At 41.4% G+C, this 19,534-nt stretch overlaps 1 protein-coding gene across 1 annotated transcript in view; it reads left to right on the top strand.

Annotated features, from left to right (window-relative positions):
• Positions 1 to 19,534, top strand: part of LOC130577536 (neuron navigator 2-like) — a gene marked incomplete at its 3' end in the record, with an annotated part of 111,914 nt that overhangs the window by 69,978 nt on the left and 22,402 nt on the right. The window contains exons 5-6 of the mRNA XM_057372979.1: positions 660 to 867; positions 5,382 to 5,539. Coding sequence (XP_057228962.1) covers positions 660 to 867; positions 5,382 to 5,539 — 366 coding nt within the window. The remainder of the gene's footprint in view (positions 1 to 659; positions 868 to 5,381; positions 5,540 to 19,534) is intronic.

Genomic DNA, 19,534 nt, shown 5'->3' with positions numbered 1-19,534 from the left:
TCTGTTTGCTTCTACATTTTTGCATTTGATATTGTATAGAAGCACAGGATGACATTCAGGAATTGGAAAGTTCATGCATTTACTGTCCAGCTATCTTTAGGTCATTGGGTGTCCATCTCTGATCAGCTTGTGATGGTGTCAAAGCTGGTGATTTATCTGTTTGAATACTGCTATTTCACCCAGTAACTGTTTTCTAGTGCAAAACTTGTACCGGATTTTCTTAGTGGAAACAATTAGTCTGATATTCCAGAAATACATGTGAGAATGGAGCAGTTTCCTCCTTGTGCAAGTTTAGGACTGAGGAATCATTTCCAGTGTGCTGTTGTTAATACAGTGGTTGTGGGGGCTCTGTTTTCGGGATTTTTAGCTCCTGTAATTTAAAGGAAATGTTTAAAGTGCCTCGCTTTTCAAGCAGGCTGGCATTAACCCAGGCTGCAGCGGAAATGTGAGCTATCACTCAGTCACCTCAGGGGAGAAATCAGTTCTTTGTTTGTGGTTGGTGCTCAGTGGCAGTCGAGTGTGATGCCAAGTAGATGTGCAGAGAGAAGCTTCTCCCGGAGGATGCCCCACAGGAGCTGTGTCCAGACAGCATTCCGAGGGCACTGCCAGACACAGAACCCACCATGACCCACCAGTGACCTGTGCTTTTTGCCTTCCAGAAATCAGGAATGGGAATCTGAAGGCCATCCTGGGGCTGTTCTTCAGCCTGTCCCGCTACAAGCAGCAGCAGCAGCAGCCCCAGCAGCAGTGCCAGCCTGGAATCCCACCACAGCAGCAGCAGCAGGCACCCGCTCCGCTCCACAGCCCCTGCCAGCAGCCCCTGCCAGCCGGGCAGCAGCTCAAAGCACAACCAGAAATGCACTCCAGGTGGGGAAATGGCCTTCAAGATGCCTTGCTTGTTTGGGTTTTTTTTTGTTTTTTTTTGTTTTTTTTTTTTTGGTTTTTTATCTCTCCTTCTCGTTCAAGGTGTTAAAAAGCCAAAAAAACGCCTTTTCTTTGCTGGAGAATAGGGAGTGCAGCAGGTGATTTCACACCCTAGAAAATCAAAACACGTGTGTTTGAATGCATTCTCAGTGCTGGAAATCTGCAGCCCAGTGGGAGGAACATCCCTGCTATACCAAGGAGCCACAGGATTTTTAGAGGAGGTTTTTCTCWCTATTTCTTGKGCTTCTTTCTGCTCACAAAGCAYRCACATTGTTTCCCTTTGAAAATGTRYATTTTAGGCRTATGAAAACCARCTCCAGCTCTCACATTACAAGACTTTCAGTCCYCTCTAAGAAGGGGAAGGGTTGGTTACCTTCCACTGTGGGGAAGGGTTAGTCTGACAGTGGTAAAAGAAACAGAGCTCACAAGGCCTGGTGGCAATCAAAATCCAATCCAGGCTTTTTGGGCAAAAATAATACTCTGCTGACTGTACATGAAAAATGATTTTCATAGTTGGTGTTTGTTGGCACTCCTGGCTCAGAGTACAGATGAATAGAAAGGGCCTTTGTTCCTGGAATGTCTTTAATTCTAGGAGTGTCTGCTCTGTCCAGGTTGGCATAAAAACCATTAATGAGTCAGTGCCACTGTGAATGCACAGAGTGCAGCTCCTGCTGGTGTGACCCTTCCCCTGCCAGGACAGGGACTGGGGGTAAATGACCAGGATTAGCAGCAGAAATCATAATCTGCACAGTGACTGAAGGCTTTCTTGGGTTTCCATAYCTCAGATTGAGCCTTGTTTGTGTTAACACCCACTGAGGTGAACGCTGGTTTAAGTGCTGCCGCATCAGGGGTATAAACAATTTAATAGAAGCCTTCCCAATGAGACTGCTCAGAGGTTGTTTGGTTTGGCTTTTATGTTTTTCTTCACCAGGGATGCTCATTTGGGTGCAAACAATAGTTTTGTATAATTGAAAAAACGATACAAAAGCCTGTAAAAGCTTGTACAGGAAGTAATTACTGTAAAGTAACAATGTGTTTGAACAGATTTTTGCAACTTGGCTGTCAAAAACACACACAGATGCATGGGAGCATTTGAACATTGCCTTGATATTTTTCAGTCTGCTGTGTGGATTGGGCTGGGTTTCAAATAATTGAAATTTATGTATATCCTTACGGTCTCCAATGTCATGTTTTCTCAGTATGTACTAAAGTCAAATTGTTCAGGTTCTACAGCAAATATATATAATAAAGGATTGAGAAGGAAAGGAGGGATAAAGTTGGGGGTTGCATGCAGATTTACATGTTCATAAGTCTGTCAAAATTAATTAATTTCARTTTGTAGTGGTTTTGACCTGAAGCCATGCTTGGGCAAGAAGCTTTATATTCCTGTGAAATTGATAAAAAAAACCCTTTTCTTCTAAAGCCAGTTACTAAGTTCAGTGGGTTAAAGAAACCAAACCAGAAAAAGTTCTTTGTTCAATGTTCTCTTCCGCTTTTTCTTTCCTGTCGCAGTGCATCTCCCAGGGACTCATCTCAAAGCAAAATCATCCGATTCACTCTTGGTCAGAAAAGGTCTTCTAGGTTAGCATCTCTTCATCTTTGCACAGCATGAATAATCCTTTTGCAAGATTCCTGGCTGCATGTTCAGGGTTCCTGTTGGTACCTAGGCCTTTATGAACGGCTGAAATGTGAAAGTTTTTAAAAGGATTTAATTTTTTTTTTTTGAGGTGTGGAATGTATTTTGGCCCGCAAGGGAATAATTTGATTTTGTTGTTCTTCGGAGCTTTTTGCTTTTGAGAACAAAGCATGGTTCTGGGAGTTCTCACCCCACTGCATTAATTCTGTTYTGATCTGCACTGTTGAAATCATAGAATCAGAGAACAYTTTGGGTTGGAAGTGACCCTAAAGATCACCTGGCTGCATCAGGGCAGTGTCCCAGCTGGGGAGGGGGCAGCACCTTCATGGTGTGAGCCCCACAGCCCTGTCCCAGCAGAGCCCCTGCTCTCCCTGTGCCCTCACAGTGAGCGTTTGTCATCTCCCTGCAAATGACTGAGAGGGATTTCAGTCCCTTTTTCCCCTGGATCCCAGCATGACTTGCATGCCTGCTCATCTGACCATCCCATCTTAGTGATCATAAGGGTTTCTGTGGTTGTTAATCTGGTTATTAGGTTTATTTTGCTGCTATAATGTATGACTAGAATACAGTTTTACCTTGGTGAATTACACTGTACTGTTTTTGCTAAATTTGTGAGCTATAGTTTATGGTCTTTATTCAGTTTGTCTAGATTGCTATTTCAGCTCTATAATTTAGATTTATTTCCTGAGTGTTACTTCTTTTGTGATAACAGTGAAGCTCTGCAAATTTAACTCATGTTAAAAAGTTCCATGTTTCCTTTTCACGTTCTTCCTTGATCTCAATTATGGCTTGACAGCTCCTGTTTGCTTAACAGAGGTGCTGAGGAGTAGTAAAGGAGAGCATTCTCCAAGCCCAGCACCTTCTCTCTAAACAGCAGGAATTCAGAAATGTCTTCCTGAACCTGATATTTTCCCCTTAGATTTCCCAGACACTCCTGTGAAATACCTTGACCAAAAGSAGGGGCTCAAAACCAGTTGCTTAAATGACTGGGGACAAAAAAAGTCTAAGAGCAAGAATCTCTTCAAGAGTGTTTTTGGCATGTAGGGTTTTTATTCCTGGTGCATTTTTATTGKCAGTGACAATACTGACTCGAATGGAAAACTTGTCACTTCTTAGGTGGTCACATGGTTTGAGGAGCTTCATTTGCTTTAAGAGGTGCCAGATTTGCAGAACCTGTGTGGGTGTGTGTGGGGAGCCTTTCCTTGTCCTTAATACAGGAGGATTGTCCCTGTAGCCATCCTGGGGTGGGTACCCCACACTCAGGGTTTCAAACCCACTGGAAACTYTGAGCTGAGGCACCTTGTAGAAAACCAAGCTCGTTTCCTGTCAAACAAAATGAACTTTTCATGAACTCCTTGTSTGGGTGACTCTCAAGTTCTCAAGGAGCTTTCCTTGTCACTGCTTGCCCTCTGCCTCTTCCCCTGTGGTCTCCCCTGCAGGGGATGAAGCATCTCTGGGCTGTTCCATGTGCTCCTTGCTGCAATGATGAGGATGGAAAACTTCTTAGCACCCCCCAGTGTTGGGAAAAGCTGGATAATTTGAGAGACTTGTCTAAAAGTCAACCTCAGAACCATGATGTGCTGTGCTGAATCTGTGGTGGTTTGAGCTTGCCAGTTCATTTTTGGGTTTGTATTTGGGGGATGCTGTCATGTCTCAGGCTCTTTGGAGCTCTGAAAGCATGTGCATGCAGCTGCTGATGCTTTGGCTTTTTCTTCATGTTTCTTCTCATATTTTCTATTTCTTCACYAGTCTTGGAGAAATCAGTTTGTTTAGGAAGCCCTGCCAGGTTCCTTCCTGGCTTCTCTTCCTTCTCTCAGAGGCAYAATGGTGATTTGGTCGGTTGTATCYCCACTCTCTCTGRCAACTGGGACTTCTTCCTTTTACCTTATTATTGGACACCAATTTTACCTTATTATTGACATCAATTATTTAAACAGATTTTTGTATTTATATAAAGAAGCTTTAAAAAGATTTTATGTATGAATAATTTTATGTATGAATGTTGGCTCTGAAGTGTCCTGAGATGTGATGCCAGTGGCTTTCCTGATTCTTTTGGGGTTTTTAGCGAAGTCTTCCACCTCCCTTTTTGCCTGAAAAGCATAAAAGYTTGTCTGCTTACTCCAGAATACTAACTACATCTTTTTCCTAGTTAGTCAGCTAAATCTGGTAAATTCAGACTGTGGTAAGAAAATGCTGCAAGAGACAGATGCCCAGTTTAAACCAGAGGCTTACAGCAGCTCACTGACAATGGGGTTGCTCTAGGAGGGAGCGCTTAAGCTTTGTGTGATTTATATARGCTCAAATAATTAAACCAAGCTAAAGTTCTGCTGGGCTTGGCTGCTGAGCTTTGTAGCTGTCAGGGCAGAGAGGTGATGTGCTTGTCCACAAGGGGAAAAGCAGCTGGGTTCCATCTCAGTGTGGTTTCTGAAATAGGGCAGCCCTTACAGCGTGTGACCAAATGTCCGGCAATCCTGTTTAAGAGCAGCAGTGTCTCACCTTATCCTAACCTTTACCAGAGGTGCTGCTCCACTGAATTTACCTGTAGCTGTTCCTGATTCACCACATTTGTGACAGCTGATGGTTAATTCTGTCTTAGAGTTTGTTTTTCTGATGTAAAACAATTCACACCGTGGCTTGTTTCACAAATACTTTTCTTCTAAGATGACTTTTGGTTTGTTCTTATGTAAGTAAGAACCCTTACGGGTCTGTACCTGWGCTGCTGACCCTTTTTATTTTCAGCTTATGCATGGTATCCCATAGTCCCTTCCCCAGAATGCTTTTTTCCCCACTGTGCTTGACCGTGCTGCAATTCTCCCATCAGACTCCCCGGCCCCACCACGAGGGTGTCCGCTGCGGGCAGCGAGGCCAAAGCTCGTGGTTCCATCAGTGCCAACAACCGGCGCAGCCAGAGCTTCAACAACTACGACAAATCCAAGCCTGGRCTGCCCCCTCCCACCCCAACAGGTGGCAATGACAAAGGTAAGAGCTTCATATTTTGGATTTCTCTCACTGGTGGCTTCATTCGGAGGAAATGGCATTTTCCTGTTAATCTCCAGAGCTGGCTCTTGGTGAAAAAAGTGTGGTCCTCCTTAAATATATCTGGAGTTGTCACTTGCTGGCCTGAAGGTACATCCAAAAAATARCTTTGAAAAGTCCTGGCACTGGTGAACCATGTTTTTTCATTTTGCCTCTAGCATAGATAAGGGGAATGAATTAATCATGAAATAAGGCATTTTGATGAGTAGTTTGACAAAAATGAGAAATGACCACTAAAGATTTCTCCCAAGCTTTTCTATGATAAGTRGTACCAATTGCTTTCATTTCCATCACTGTTGTGGAAGATCCTTTATGATACAAAATCACACCATTTCAGTCTAATTCCAGGAATGATCTGGCGCTGTGTTTGAGAGCAGGGGTGTGGTGTATTTTATAAATGTTGCAGTGCATCAGGAACAGCACTGTGCTGTGTGTGAAGCAGAGCCTTTTTTGAATGACATTTTCTGGCTCAGTGTCCATTCAGKGATGACATTTTCTGGCTCAGTGTCCATTCAGTGATGCAGCAGTCTGACAGCCCTCACTAGCAGGGACTTTCTGAAATGCCCTAGTGGGATTTTGTCTAAGAGAAAAATTAAATTTGCCACTGTATAACATAGTTAGTACAACTRTTTTACAAATTAATGTATTAGCACAATATGCTAATAAATTAGCAACAATCTACCTTGGTAAATCCACGCTTGATACTTTCAGCAATGATTTAACTGTAACATCAGCACAGAATGGTTGTCTCTAAACCTGAATTAGCTCTGGCTTTCAGTTCAAAGAACAAGCTRACAGGTTATGGTGTGAGCAGTACAAACCTTGTTTTCCTGTGAGATTTTCTCTGTCCTTCTCATGAATGCTCTTCTGCTCATGTCCCATAAATACTGCACGGGGCAGAGATGGGCTGGGATTTGTGCTCTCCTGAAGCGTGGCTTGGATGATCCCTGCTCCATGTGCCTGGTGTGACCTTGTGCTGCATGCAAGGGAGGACTTCCATCAGTTTGGGCTTTTTCTCAGTTTACCAAGATTACTAAATAAGGAAAATAAAGTGCTGGTTTTAGTCTTCAAAAAAGAAAAAAGAAAAAAAAAGTTCTTAGGCATTTAGAGAACTAACAATAATTTGTCAGCTGAGCAACTTAAATATCAGCTGCTCCTATCAGTTCTGGGAACCCTCATTCCTCTCTCTAATTCATCTCCTGAGAAAGATAAASTGGTTGCTGAAGAAGCACATGAGATGAGCTGCTTCCTATGAATATTACAAATGACTGAAGGAAAGAGGGCTGTTTTTTAGGCTGACAATCCACATAAGTTGCATTAACTGCTCTGAATTTTGCTCTGGTCAAAATTTCCAGTCATAAATTATAGTGTTAAAAGAAAAAAAAAGAAAAAARAAGAATGAGGGCTTATGTAAAGTTGAACGTGAACTTTTCTTAWAAATATAATCATGACACAAAGTTGGTCTGCATCCATGAGAAACAAAARCAGTTGGTCTGACAAATTTTTGGCTTATTTGACGTTAATTGTAACACTGCCAGGCAAAGTTTATTGTCAGAGTGCTAAGACAATTCACGTTTTTCTGATCCATATCCTGTGTTTTGCCTAAGAAAACGAGACTTCCATGACTGTGCTGTGTGCCAGGCTTGGTAAGTTTTCATCTCTTTACCCACTACCTGCTCCTTCGTGTGTTTTTGAGGAAGGAAAYGGGAGAAAGAAAAATCAGCCTCTTTTGGCATGATTGTTCATTTTGTGAGAGAAGGTGGCCTTCAGTGTCTTACRTTTGAATAATTTCTTGCAGAGTAGGTTGTAATTTGTAGCTTTTATTAATCTGTGGCCTTTCCCTCTGAATGCAAATTGTCTGGTTAGTCAATGGTCTGTGTCTCGTGGCGATGAAAGTGCATTAATTGAGACAGAACACATCAGAAGGAAAAGGACAGCAAATGGAGCGTGGAAGAGCAGCCAGCTATGGGGAGTAAATAACCTACATTTTCTAAAAGATTCTGTATATTGATTACTGATGAGAACACTGATTTTCTAGAAATCTTGGGGGAAGGATTTGCGTAGTATCAAGAATAATTGCTCCATTGCAGAAAAATGAAAGGTTCTTGGGTTTGATGTGAGATGTGCACGAGCTCTTAGCAAAGGAACACGTAGAGAAGCAAATCTTTCTTCCTCACAGCTGACCTGGTGCCTTGAATATTTTATTTTTTTTCTCTCAGTCCTCACATGCTGTCTGACACCACATCCAAGATATGGAGGAGGGATCAGTGTTTTCTAGGCTTGGACACCTCCTTCAGTCCTGGGGCACCTTCTTGGAGCTGAGGGCATGATGGATTTAATTTGCTTTTTGGAGTTAGCCCCTCACTTTATATGCAAAATTCCCTTTTTATAGGGAATTTACCCAAACTCATAGGAATTTCMGGTCCCTCATTGCTGATATCATAAAGTGGTAACAGGCTATGCCATGGTTTTTATTTATTGTCACAGTAATTAACCATTGATAATTGCAGTTGCATTCTAGACAGGATGGTTTTATGTGTGTAATTGGTGTTACAGGCTTTTGATAAAGAAAAATGCCATTGAAGACTTAATTGCATTTTTGGTTTGTGGGGAAATAAGCCACTCTGGCTTGTGGGGTTTTGTTGTTTTTGTTTTTTTTTTATGTCATCCTTTTAGGATCTCCAAATAAAACAGAGCCAAAATTTTATTCTCATATGCAATGTAGAATACATAAATCTGCTTTTTATCCATGGCAAGGAGGAGCAGAGCTGCATCCTAGGTAGTACCAAGAATGAAACCTAAATATATTAAACAAATAAAATATATTGACAGATCCACCTTGAGGAAAGGCTGTGATGCAGTGGATTTTCTCATCAATTKATGTCCCCAGTGGAGAGGCTCTTGAGACGTGCTCTGAAAGCAGCCTGCAGTTCTGCAAAATGAGGATTTTTTTGACTGCTTCTGAACACGCCCATGTATCCACTGTCTTCACTGTCCTCCAGGCACTCAGTCTGCATTTTGCAGCCTCAGGAGTCTGATTGGGAGTATTCTGCTTATGGCTTGTGTCCAGTCTATGAAATCAAGAAGTTCTGAAGCTGTAGGAAACATCAACTCATTGTGCCATCTCTACCATGCTGGTGATGTGATACAGTGCTTACATGCTTTCTTTTATTTTTTATTTTTTTCCTTTACGTTGCTCCTAGTACTTTATTTAAAATAGCCCTACAGAGGGCAGTAGAAGTCTGGGAAAAAAGGCAGTTTTCCTTTGGATGGGAGACTGTCAGTAGAAAAAAAAATAACTACCAGACTTTGCCCATTTCCACTTTGGATCAAAGGGAATGTTTGTTACTCAGATTTATAAAGAAGGCTGTGCTAATGATGTCAGGCTTTTCTTAAACAGAAGAAGGAAAATCTCATGATGTGCACACAGATTCAGCCAGTGAAATGAAATAAATGAGTGTTCTGATAGCAGTGCTCTGCAGACTTGATACAGGCTTGATGAGATGCTGCCAGCTCGGTGCTAGTCCTAGCTCTGCACATCTCCATTTTTTAGGGATGGATGGAGCAGGAGAGCAAGAAACCCTCTCCTGCTCCTTTTATTTAATTTCTTTCAAATTTTGGATAAACCCTTTTAACTTGGAAATTGCAAATATTTAAGCACCATCCTTTAATATATGAAGGGTTGTCACTGTGTTCATGAGGATGTGTGGGGACAGGACAAGGGACACACATTCCTTTATGGGAAATCCTTCCTGGAAACAGGAATAACATTCTTCACTATGAGAAGAATTAAACCTTGGAGAAGTTTTTGTGCAGAGAAGGGCTGGAGGTGTTCAGGACTGGCCTTGACAGGGCCCTGGATAAACTATAAACTCATCTCAGGCTCTGCTTGCAGCTGAGGAGGGTTGGAAGGAATATCTCCAGAGGGTTCTCGTGACCTGCACTGTTACCACATTTTCATACCTTTAAATATTACTTCCTTTTCAAATTTTTCTTAAATGTAAACTACTTCAATAGGAAGAGATACTGAGGCATTTTGAGGGACAGTTGAGGAATTTCTTTCCTCTTAAATTTTTAAGAGGTAACTTGTACTCATTGTGACACATTACTAACTGTGACGCATTAACACATTGACACATTAACCCTCAGATTGAATTAAAAAAGACTGCATTAGCAATAGACAGGGAAAACTCTCATCTTCATGTTGAGTAAGGCGAGAAACCTGCAGGAGGAGATCAAAACTTACATTTAACTGCACATTACACATTAATGTGACACATTACTGAGAGATCCATTTCATGGGRTAAAAAGAAAAATATACATAGAAAACCATCTATATACTAATGTACAGATRATATTTKTATCTCTGTGTAGGTGAGTATAAAYGGAAAATATGTAGATATATTGATAYATAAATACAGAGGTATATTGATACATAAATATAGATATAAATATACATAAATATATAAAAATACACATAAATRTAAGATATCAGTAGATATGTAGAAGTAATATACATGAATATRTTGGATATCTATTTTTCTATAATATAGGTATTTATTTAAATAGATCTCCAGATATCTGTATAAATATAGGTATGTATTATGTAGCTGTGTGTATACATTTGTCCATGTAAAAGATTTAAATCTATGTAGAGAATAAGTATCTAAATATATCAAATACATAGGTATAATCTCAATTTAGAAATATCCATCAAACTGATTTCAGAAGCAAAGGTTGCAGTGTGAGCTGTGACATGYCAAAACACCTGTATACTAAAAACTTTAATTCCACATAACTATAAACACTGTAATTACAYGTCACTTTACACATCACTTGCTCCTGTGACTACTAATAACTTTACTGATAACTTTGTGTGATCAAAATAGGGCTGAGTGCCATCAGTAGAATGTCMGCAAGGAAATGTCACCCCCCTGCAGCGAGAAAACGGGTGTGTGGTTACACATGCCACACGTGTGTGCTAAAATTGTCTGCCCTTTGTATTTATCAGGTTCAGGAGGCCACGGCAGCGAGTTCAAGGGCACAGGTCAAGAGGTTGTGGCATATCTTGTCAGAGATTCAGCAGGAAAGGCTCCTCAGGGTTAAATCAGTGTCTTCATGTCAGCTTTGCYGTGAAATCTGTGTTCATTTCTCTGAGTGCCTTCCTGTGGAAGAGCAGAAAATCCTAAATCTGGAACGCAGCCATTGGAATTTCTACTTGAATCATAAAAATGTTTCAAATTCAATCCTGTGTTATGTAAAAATGCATGATAATACATTCTGCTGGCTTGGTTCTGTGTGATACTGAGCTTGTCTTGAACTCAGCATTGCTTGAGGTAATTTAAAAATGGCAGATTTGGATTATGTCAGACCCTCAGATTCAAKTAAAAAAGGCAACTTTAGCATAGAGAGGGAAAACTCTCATCTTCATGTTGAGCAAGGYGAGAAACGTGCAGGAGGAGATCAAAACTCAATTCTTGTTTTTAATGTTGGGGAGACTGAATTTCAGTGGTGTTCAAATGGGTTTTGAGAAAGAGGGATGCTAATAACAGAAACAGAGCGTTGGAAAATCCCCTTTGCAGTTTGATATTTRAAGGGTTAATTTATGCTCTTGGTCTAAAAGAAAGGTCAGAAGGTTCCCTGATTACCTACAAGATACCTGTAGTGGCATTTATGGCAATAACAACTCATCCTGATCTCTGCAGGCAGTGTGTGGGTATCCATTCCTCAGGAATTTGATATTAGCCCAGTTAGAACCACAGATTGGACAGAAATTTTAAGAACAAGGATGTTTGGCCATTGGAAGAGATTAAATCAGACATAATGAGTCAAAATGTAATATTTGCCCAGAGCTGATGTTCAGACAGGGGTTCCAGTTTTGGCACAAATACTGAGCCCTATTGTCTCTAAGATCAATGTAGATGACCTTAAAAGTTTTTCTGGATGAAAAATCTTTCATTTAAGCACATTAAAATGGAGYACAAGTCCTCTTTTGTAGCTTGATGTAAAATGAGATGAAATATTTGACGTTCTGAATGATTGGATTTGGCTCCTGTAGCAAGCACAGGACAGACAAGTGGCATTGCACAAACTTCCTKGCTGGAAATCCTGTGCTCTTTTTAACCTCATGCAGTTTTTTCCACTCCAAATRAATTAATAGTGATAAAGAGAGCCAAAAACCAATGCCTGGTAATCATGTAAGAACTAAAAAGACCCAAAAGTGGCGAAAAAGGAGCTCTGAGAAAAACTATGATAGAAATTTGCTTTAGAGCATTTTAATTTTTTTTTCCTACCCATTTCTAGCAGCATTCATCCTAAATGGGTAAGAGAAGGTATTTTCTGGCTCCAGGTACAGGGATAGTTATTAGGACAGTTGGAGCAGCAAATGCATAACCATAGTAGTTGGTGTTTTCTTTTGTTCTGCTTATCAAAAAGCAGATGCTGGAGCAAGCCTATCCAACTTTCTAAATATAATATACGTCAAAGGTATTTACCAACTGTTTGGGGTGATTTGTTTTACCTGGAATATAGTGCAGTGATCAAGAATTCCACATGGCAGGAGTGAAAACAAAAACACCCAGAGAAGGGAGGGAGGGAGGGGTAATCTGAAAAGCAAAAACACAGAGAAGAGAAGGGGTGTGGGGTAATCTGAGAAACAAAAACACCCAGAGAAGGGAGGGAGGGTGGGGTAATCTGAAAAGCAAAAACATCCAGAGAAGGGAAGGAGTGTGGGGTAATCTGAAAAACAAAAACACAGAGAAGAGAAGGAGTGTGGGGTAATCTGAAAGAAATGCTGAGGAACCTGATGCTTCCTTTTGAGCGATAACTTTGCAGTGCATATGTGGCTCCTGGTTTGAATTCTGTTTAAAGAGCGTTTAAAATTCCAATAAGTTTGCAGCTTCCAATAGATATTTCTGGGATTGTATTTGTAAATAAGATGGGGAGTTTTTATTCCAGCTCGGAAGGAAAATCAGCTGTGCCTGTGTCAAATACCTGTGTGTGAGAGGTGTTCCCCAGTCTGCTCTGAAATGTCCTTTGACAGGGACTTGACCATCTCTTGACCTGCCAGTATCCATTTGGTCTTGAGAGTAACTATTTAAAATACACATATCAAGCCATTCCATGTGGCTAAAAACAAGGCATGTTTATGATCTCTGTCCTGTTTATAACAGTCTTCATGGACTTGAAGGCTTAAAATGTCTCCTTCAACCTTTTTTCTCTTCTAAACTAAGCAATCTTTACTACTCCATACTTTTTCTTATGGGTTCCTTGTGATAAATCTCATTTTTGGGATAAATCTCATTCMTGTGATAAATCTCTTTTATTCTTTGATGATCTCTGTTGGCCCCTTTCCAGTCTGTGAATGTCCTTTTGAGGGTGCTGGAGCTGGACACAGCACCCTCTGGACCTGAGCCTTGCTTTGGTGCTGAGCAGCACCGAGTAAAGTTCTTTGCCTTCTATTCTGTGATTCCACAAACCTCTGATTCCACAGATGAACCTCCTACAGCATTTCTGGAGGATGTTTGATSTCCCCTGGTGCAGCRTTASRAAGTGTGCAGCTGYRCTCTGCTGCAGCTCCTTTTGTGGCWGTGCAGGTGCAGAGCTGATGGTTTGACCTTYGAAATTTTGGCATTCAGTTTCTCCTTCTTTTAAATTTAGGCATTCAGTTTCTCCTTCCTTTGAAATTTTGGCATTAACTTTCTCCTTTCTTTTATATTTCGGCATTCAGTTTCTCCTTTTGCATTTAGGCATTCAGTTTTTCCTTCCTTTTAAATTTCGGCATTCAGTTTCTCCCTCCTTTGAATTTTTGGCATTCGATTTCTCTTTTCTTTTACATTTTGGCATTCAATTTCTCCTTTCTTTTACATTTAGGCATTCAGTTTTTCCTTCCTTTTAAATTTAGGCATTCCGTTTCTCCTTTCCCTTAAATTTCGGCATTCAGTTTTTCCCTCCTTTGAAATTTTGGCATTCGATTTCTCCTTTCTTTTACATTTAGGCATTCAGTTTCACCTTTCTTTTAAATTTTCCTTTAAATTTAGGCATTCAGTTTCTCCTTCCTTTGAAATTTTGGCATTAACTTTCTCCTTCCTTTTACATTTAGGCATGCAGTTTCTCCTTTCTTTTAAATTTAGGCATTCAGTTTCTCCTTTTCTTTATATTTTCCTTTACATTTAGGGATTCAGTTTCTCCTTTCTCTCAAATTTAGGCATTCAGTTTCTCCCTCCTTTGAATTTTTGGCATTCAGTTTCTCCTTTCTTTTACATTTAGGCATTCAGTTTCTCCTTTTCTTTAAGTTTTCCTTTAAATTTTGGCATTCAGTTTCTCCTTTCCTTTAAATTTTGATATTCAGTTTCTTCTTTAAATTTTCCTTTCAATTTTGGCATTCACTTTCTTCTTTTCTTTAAATTTTGGCATTCGGTTTCTCCTTTCCTTTAAATTTCCTTTTACATTTTCCTTTAAATTTTCCTTTACATTTAGGCATTCTGTTTCTCCTTTCCTTTACATTTCAGCATTCGGTTTTTCCTTTCCTTTAAATTTTCCTTTAAATATAGCCATTCAGATTCTCCTTTCTCAGCACAAACCTCCTCAGTCATCCTCAGCGAATGAAACCTCCTGACTCAAGTTCATTTCTCCAATTTACCAGATATATTAATGCAGAGATTCCCCAGACATCAGGCTCCTGATGTCAGAAGATGCCCCTCATGAGAGTCATTAGTGTCAAACAAAATACTCATCTTGGGCCAGCTCAGATCTCCTTCTGTCCTGGGCTGTTGTTTGCACCCTTTCACTTTCCTAATCAAACATTSTGAAAGTTTGGCTCGCCTTGGTAAATGCTCAGATGTGTTTGTGTTGGGTGTGTGCCCATCCAACAGCTCCAAGGCTGTCAGGAAATCACAAGCAGCGTGGCATGTTTACAAGACAAGATATGAGTGTGCAGTGAATCATATTCCTGCTTCATTTTACAGCTGCTCAGCTGGCTGAACCTGGCATTTAAAATGTGTCCTACCTGGACAAAGCCTGGCTGAGGGTTCACCGTGGCTGAAGCGGAGCTTTGCAAGACCACAGCACTTTGAACTGAGTTTAGAAATGTGTAAACCAAGCCCAAAATGCATTTAAATAAAGTTCTAGGGAACAAAAAATACAACCTAAAAATATTCACCAGTGACATGTTCCTAACTGTGCAGTTGATGAGGATAAAAATCCTGAGCATTGAAGTAGAATTTCACCTTGAAAARCAGCCTCTTGCCCAGTGTGGATGTGCATAGCTGTGTTGGAGGTGGTGGGACCATGTTAATTTGTACCAGCTAAGAGCTGCTCCAGTGTTTCACTGCCTCTGCAGTGCCTACATGCTTCCTTTTAAAATAAATATTTCCAGTTTCTCATAAATTTATTGCTGGGTGAAGTGTGCCAGCGAAGCAGCCATGGAAACGAAGGTTTGCTGTTAAATCACAGGAGAGCAAAGAGCAGTGGTGCCACATCCCAGGCTCCCTTACACATTTGTAGGAGCCACTTCTCCTCAGCTTGGGACATCCTTCAGCCTCCCTGGGTCCTTCCCTTGAACCTCTGCCTCTGTTTTTGCCTCCATGGTCACTCCAAGGCCAGGCTGGAGCCACTGCTCACAGTCAGATGACAACATTCCCTGGGTGCAGTTCTCAGATTTTCAGTTTYATGTCACCTGCAGGAGAGATGTGTCACACCAGAGCTGCTAGCTGGACATACTGTCCACTGCAGCCAAGTGTAAAACCCAGTGAAAGACTCTGTAACAGCCTCCTGCCTGGATTTCATTAATGCTTCTRAATAAGTCTGTTATGAGAAGTCCTGGGGGATCTGATTGTACRAACAGCGAGAAGGAAATGGAGAGGAGTGAACAAGAATGGTGTTTGTCTGCTATTAAAYGGGGAGTGCAGCTTGTTTTGAATGGCACAGTAAACTTGGGTTTCATTATTTTTGTGATCATCCAACTGCTGTGTGGTCAGTAGAGGTCTCTCCAGCCTTCCTTAGGCATTCATGTCGGACAGCATTTTGATTATTACAGTAACTAAACACAAACAACAAGGAATTCAGATGTCTCAGTTGGTTATGGCGAGACAATGAGGAAAGGGAATGCCTGTGCTCCAGTTTTATTTCCCTTCCCTCGGCGAAAGCGCTGAGTCCTGGCTGAGTGCACCAGCCAAAGCAGAACTGTTGTTCCACGGGCTGGAGCTCAGTGTCAACAGAGGCAGCTCCACAGAAACGTGGAAATTGAGTTTCTGACATATCCACAGCCTTGGGAGAGGGTTTTCAGGGATGGAACACATTGCTGTGGATGCACAGTGTGAGCTGCATGAACAGCGGGGAGCTGCTGTTGGAGCTACAGAGTTTGCAGCCCTGGGATTGCAGAAGTAAGTGGTGGAAGGAAAGGAGAATATCATGGAGTARAGGTAATTTTTGTGTTGTGTTATAGTAAGATTAATCACTGCTGAAGGGAAAAGCAGTGGRCAGAAGTTGAAGGAAACAACTTGGTTAGAAAGGAAACAATTCTGCTTGGTTAGAAAGGATCCTGAGCAACCTGYTCTAGTGGAAGGKGTCCCTGCCCAGGTTTTTAAGATCTTTCCCAACTGTGATTCCAACTATGGTTCTAAGGTTTTATCCTCAGCAGAGAAAAACGTTCCCTATTCAGGCTTTTCTCAGGTTGTACAGAATCTCCCTACCGGTCAATCTCTGCTTTAAAAAAAAAATTTAAAAAAAAAATGTTGTTTGGTCTTTTGTGGTTCAGAATAGAAGAGAGAGAGCAGAAAGCTTTGTCCATGCTGTGTGTGGAGGCTGTGCCCACCCCAGGCTGGGACCTGAGCCATCCCTCCTGCCAGCTGCAGTTCTCCCTGGCCATCAGTGTCTCAATGGAAATGGAAATGCCTGTGGGCCACAAGAGTTGGGCAATTCTGAGGAGGGACTGTGTGCCAGGTGGTCTTGTGGAGAATGTTCTGCTGCCATACCTGCTTGTGGTTTGTGTTGTGGAAGGATTGTGGGTTTTGTAGTTGGCTCCTGGCAGGAATGGAGACATTTCCATGCTTCCAGGCTTTGATAAATGATTATTGAAGAAGAGARCAGCTCAGCTAAAATGTTTTTCTCTGTAGGGCTTTAAGTGCAGTGCTTTGAAAGGAGAGTCTTCTGGTGGGTGGATGGGAAGGGTCAAGATTCACCATTTGTTCTTCCAGATGGGAAATGCTGAAACTGCCACAGTGGATTCTGCAGTTCTGACACTGTGGTGTCATAGAGCAGAGCTGCTTTTATTGCCTAAATTATGTGGATTTAAAAGCAAATGTGGATTTGCTTTTAAATCTGTTACCTAATCTGTGGGCTGGGCTAAAAGATATTTCTCTTCGTAAGAACTTTTTTTTTCCCATAGCTGTAAAATAAAAAATAATTGTTTGTTCATYTGAAAATGGGTAAAAATGTTGTTCAGTTCTTGACCCTCCTAAGSAGAGTAACTATGAGAACATCCTTTGTCTGTGTGTTGCCTTTCATGCTCATAATGATGGCTTTTGAAAGTTTTCAGTTATAGCAAATCAAAGTCCACTTACTCAGAGTGAACATGACAAATGATGGGGAATTGCATATATTTTCCCCTGACCTTATTATAACGTAAGCTCTCAAAGGCTTCTGTGGAAGAATTAAATCATAAGCCTCCAGATTCTTTTTTTTTCTTCACAAATGGGTAGGTTTGCTGAGGCAGTTCAGTCTCTGCAGGARCAGCTGAAATCAGATTTACCCATGCAACAGTGTGTATTGGCATTGGAGYTGGACCACCAACATCTTTCTTAACAGAAACGCTAGGAACAAAATAGATTTCAGGCCAAGAATTGACTTTGAAAAGAGGAAAGTGATCATTATTTGTTGTAGACTGTAGCTTGGGTTTGAAAACATTTCTTTTATGGTCAGTTTTAGTTAATGCAGGTTGCTGAAGAAAGAAAATATCTCCCTCACAAAGGAACACATGGGAAATAATAAGCTTATTAATTGAATGCATRAAACCTGCTCTCCTTTTCATGAAAGAAGGGCCTATGCTATGCTGAATAAAACTTTCCCCTTTGCATGCTGATGTGTTCTCCACCAATTGCTGTTGCTGCTTCATTAGGAAACCCAGCATTTGAAGCTGCATTCTGGCAGCACAGCTCCTTTTGCTCACCAGACTTGGCCAGAGGAGTGAAAGGGCCAGCACTTGTTCACGAGGAAGAAACGAAGCATCTGAAAAACTGAAATTCTCTTAAGCTGGAGCAATTTTTCACAGGAGTGTTTTAGGGTGGACCTTTTATTTGTTGCAATGGTGCAATGTAACAAATTACGTTTTCCAGCTTTGCTGTATTTGACCCAAGTATGGATCCAAATCCACTGAAGTTGTGTAAGCAAATACCTCTTTCACTTTCCCAAAGTGTTGCTGCTTAACTGTAGACTTTATGAACGTTTTTCATTCATTTCAGGTGCGTAGCATCYAGAATTCACTTTGTGGCAAATGTTAAGTAGATACTCTGAAAATTACATTACTGTTGCAATATATTCTTCTTTTTCTTTTAAACACTGCAGTCATAGTCTAGTTCTTATTTCTGGTTGTTCTGACATGGCTGTAAATGGAGCTGCACTGTGCTCATCCTGCACCACTGGCAACGGAAGCAAAATTCCCTTCCAAACAGGAGGGTGTATGTGGGGGTGTTGGGACAAAGAGAACTTTGTGTTTATAAACAAATAAACTGGGAAAAGCATATTTTAGTCAGTGACCAAACAGAATAAATAACAAAATAAATAGATTTCCTGAAAAAAAAATTTGTTAAAAAAAAAAAAGGAGAAATGAAAATGTTCTGGACTTTGCTGGGAAATAAATTTTGTGCCATGCTTTGGGATTTGGATTATAAGTTGTTTCACTTGATCCAAGCCAAGTGTGTTTCCTCAGAAGTCTGTGAACTGGAGCACTCGGCTGGGCTCTTAGGATGCACCTGAGGTCCCAAATGGAACCAGCACCTTCCATTCCTTTCCAGGAGAGCTGTGGCGCTGGTCAGAGCCCTGTCGGGATGTGTTGGCCTGGGCTGGGGTCAGAGTGCCCAGCCAGCTCAAGGGCTTGGGCTCAGCTCAGGTCCACGAGCTGGGCTCAGCTCCCCCTTGGCTCAGGGAATGACTCTGCCCAGGCTCTGCATGCTGGGGACGTGTGACCTGTGCTGTTCTCAAGCTGTTGTGAAGAACCTCTTGGAGAAGAATGCAGATTTCTTCCCTGTATCTGCTCGGTTGTCTGCATGTTCAGAGCCTGAGCTGAGTTTCTGTGCCTACATGTGCTGTACTAACAGGGGCCATAGCCAGCTCTTTTATTTCACAGATACAGCCCTTGCTGGTAATTGTCATTTTGTCACAGCTCTTGCTGGTAATTCTCATTTTGTCACCCTGATATTGCCCCAGTCCTGTTTTCCTGAGCGAGTAAAGGCTTCTGTGCCCATATTGATCAGTGCATTGGGTCCCTCCACCCCGGTCCAGATTGTAAATCCATCCTAGGCAYTTTCATGAAGCCCAGACAGCTCTGATGATTTCTGGGCATGGCTGTGCTTTCTGCTGAGAATCCTTTARCGTGAAGGCTGAAGAAATGTGGATTAGGATCTTAGCGTTGAAAGTACTGTCAATCTCCAGCTCCTATAGCCACTGAGAAGGGCCATCACTATTTTTAAAATATTCTATACAAATTAACTGTGCAGTGCTCACAATTGGGATTTTGATGAAGCTTTCAATCCATTGCTGGATGTCTCGTGTGGAAGGCAGGCTGAGACAAAGGCTTGCTTGTTGCAGCGWGCCAAAGGAGCCCGGTGTGGTGCGGGGATGGGAAGGGGACCGGGATGAGCAGGAGGACTTCAGGAAATGAAAACAAAAACAAAGCAGCGGCGTACGGTAAGAGGCACGGAGGAAAGAGCAGTGGTGCAGCTT

The sequence above is a fragment of the Malurus melanocephalus genome, unplaced genomic scaffold, assembly GCF_030028575.1.
Source record: "Malurus melanocephalus ecotype Western Australia unplaced genomic scaffold, MMel_1.1 scaffold_182, whole genome shotgun sequence".
Lineage (NCBI taxonomy): Eukaryota > Metazoa > Chordata > Aves > Passeriformes > Maluridae > Malurus > Malurus melanocephalus.
This window is presented reverse-complemented; position numbering and strand designations above follow the sequence as displayed.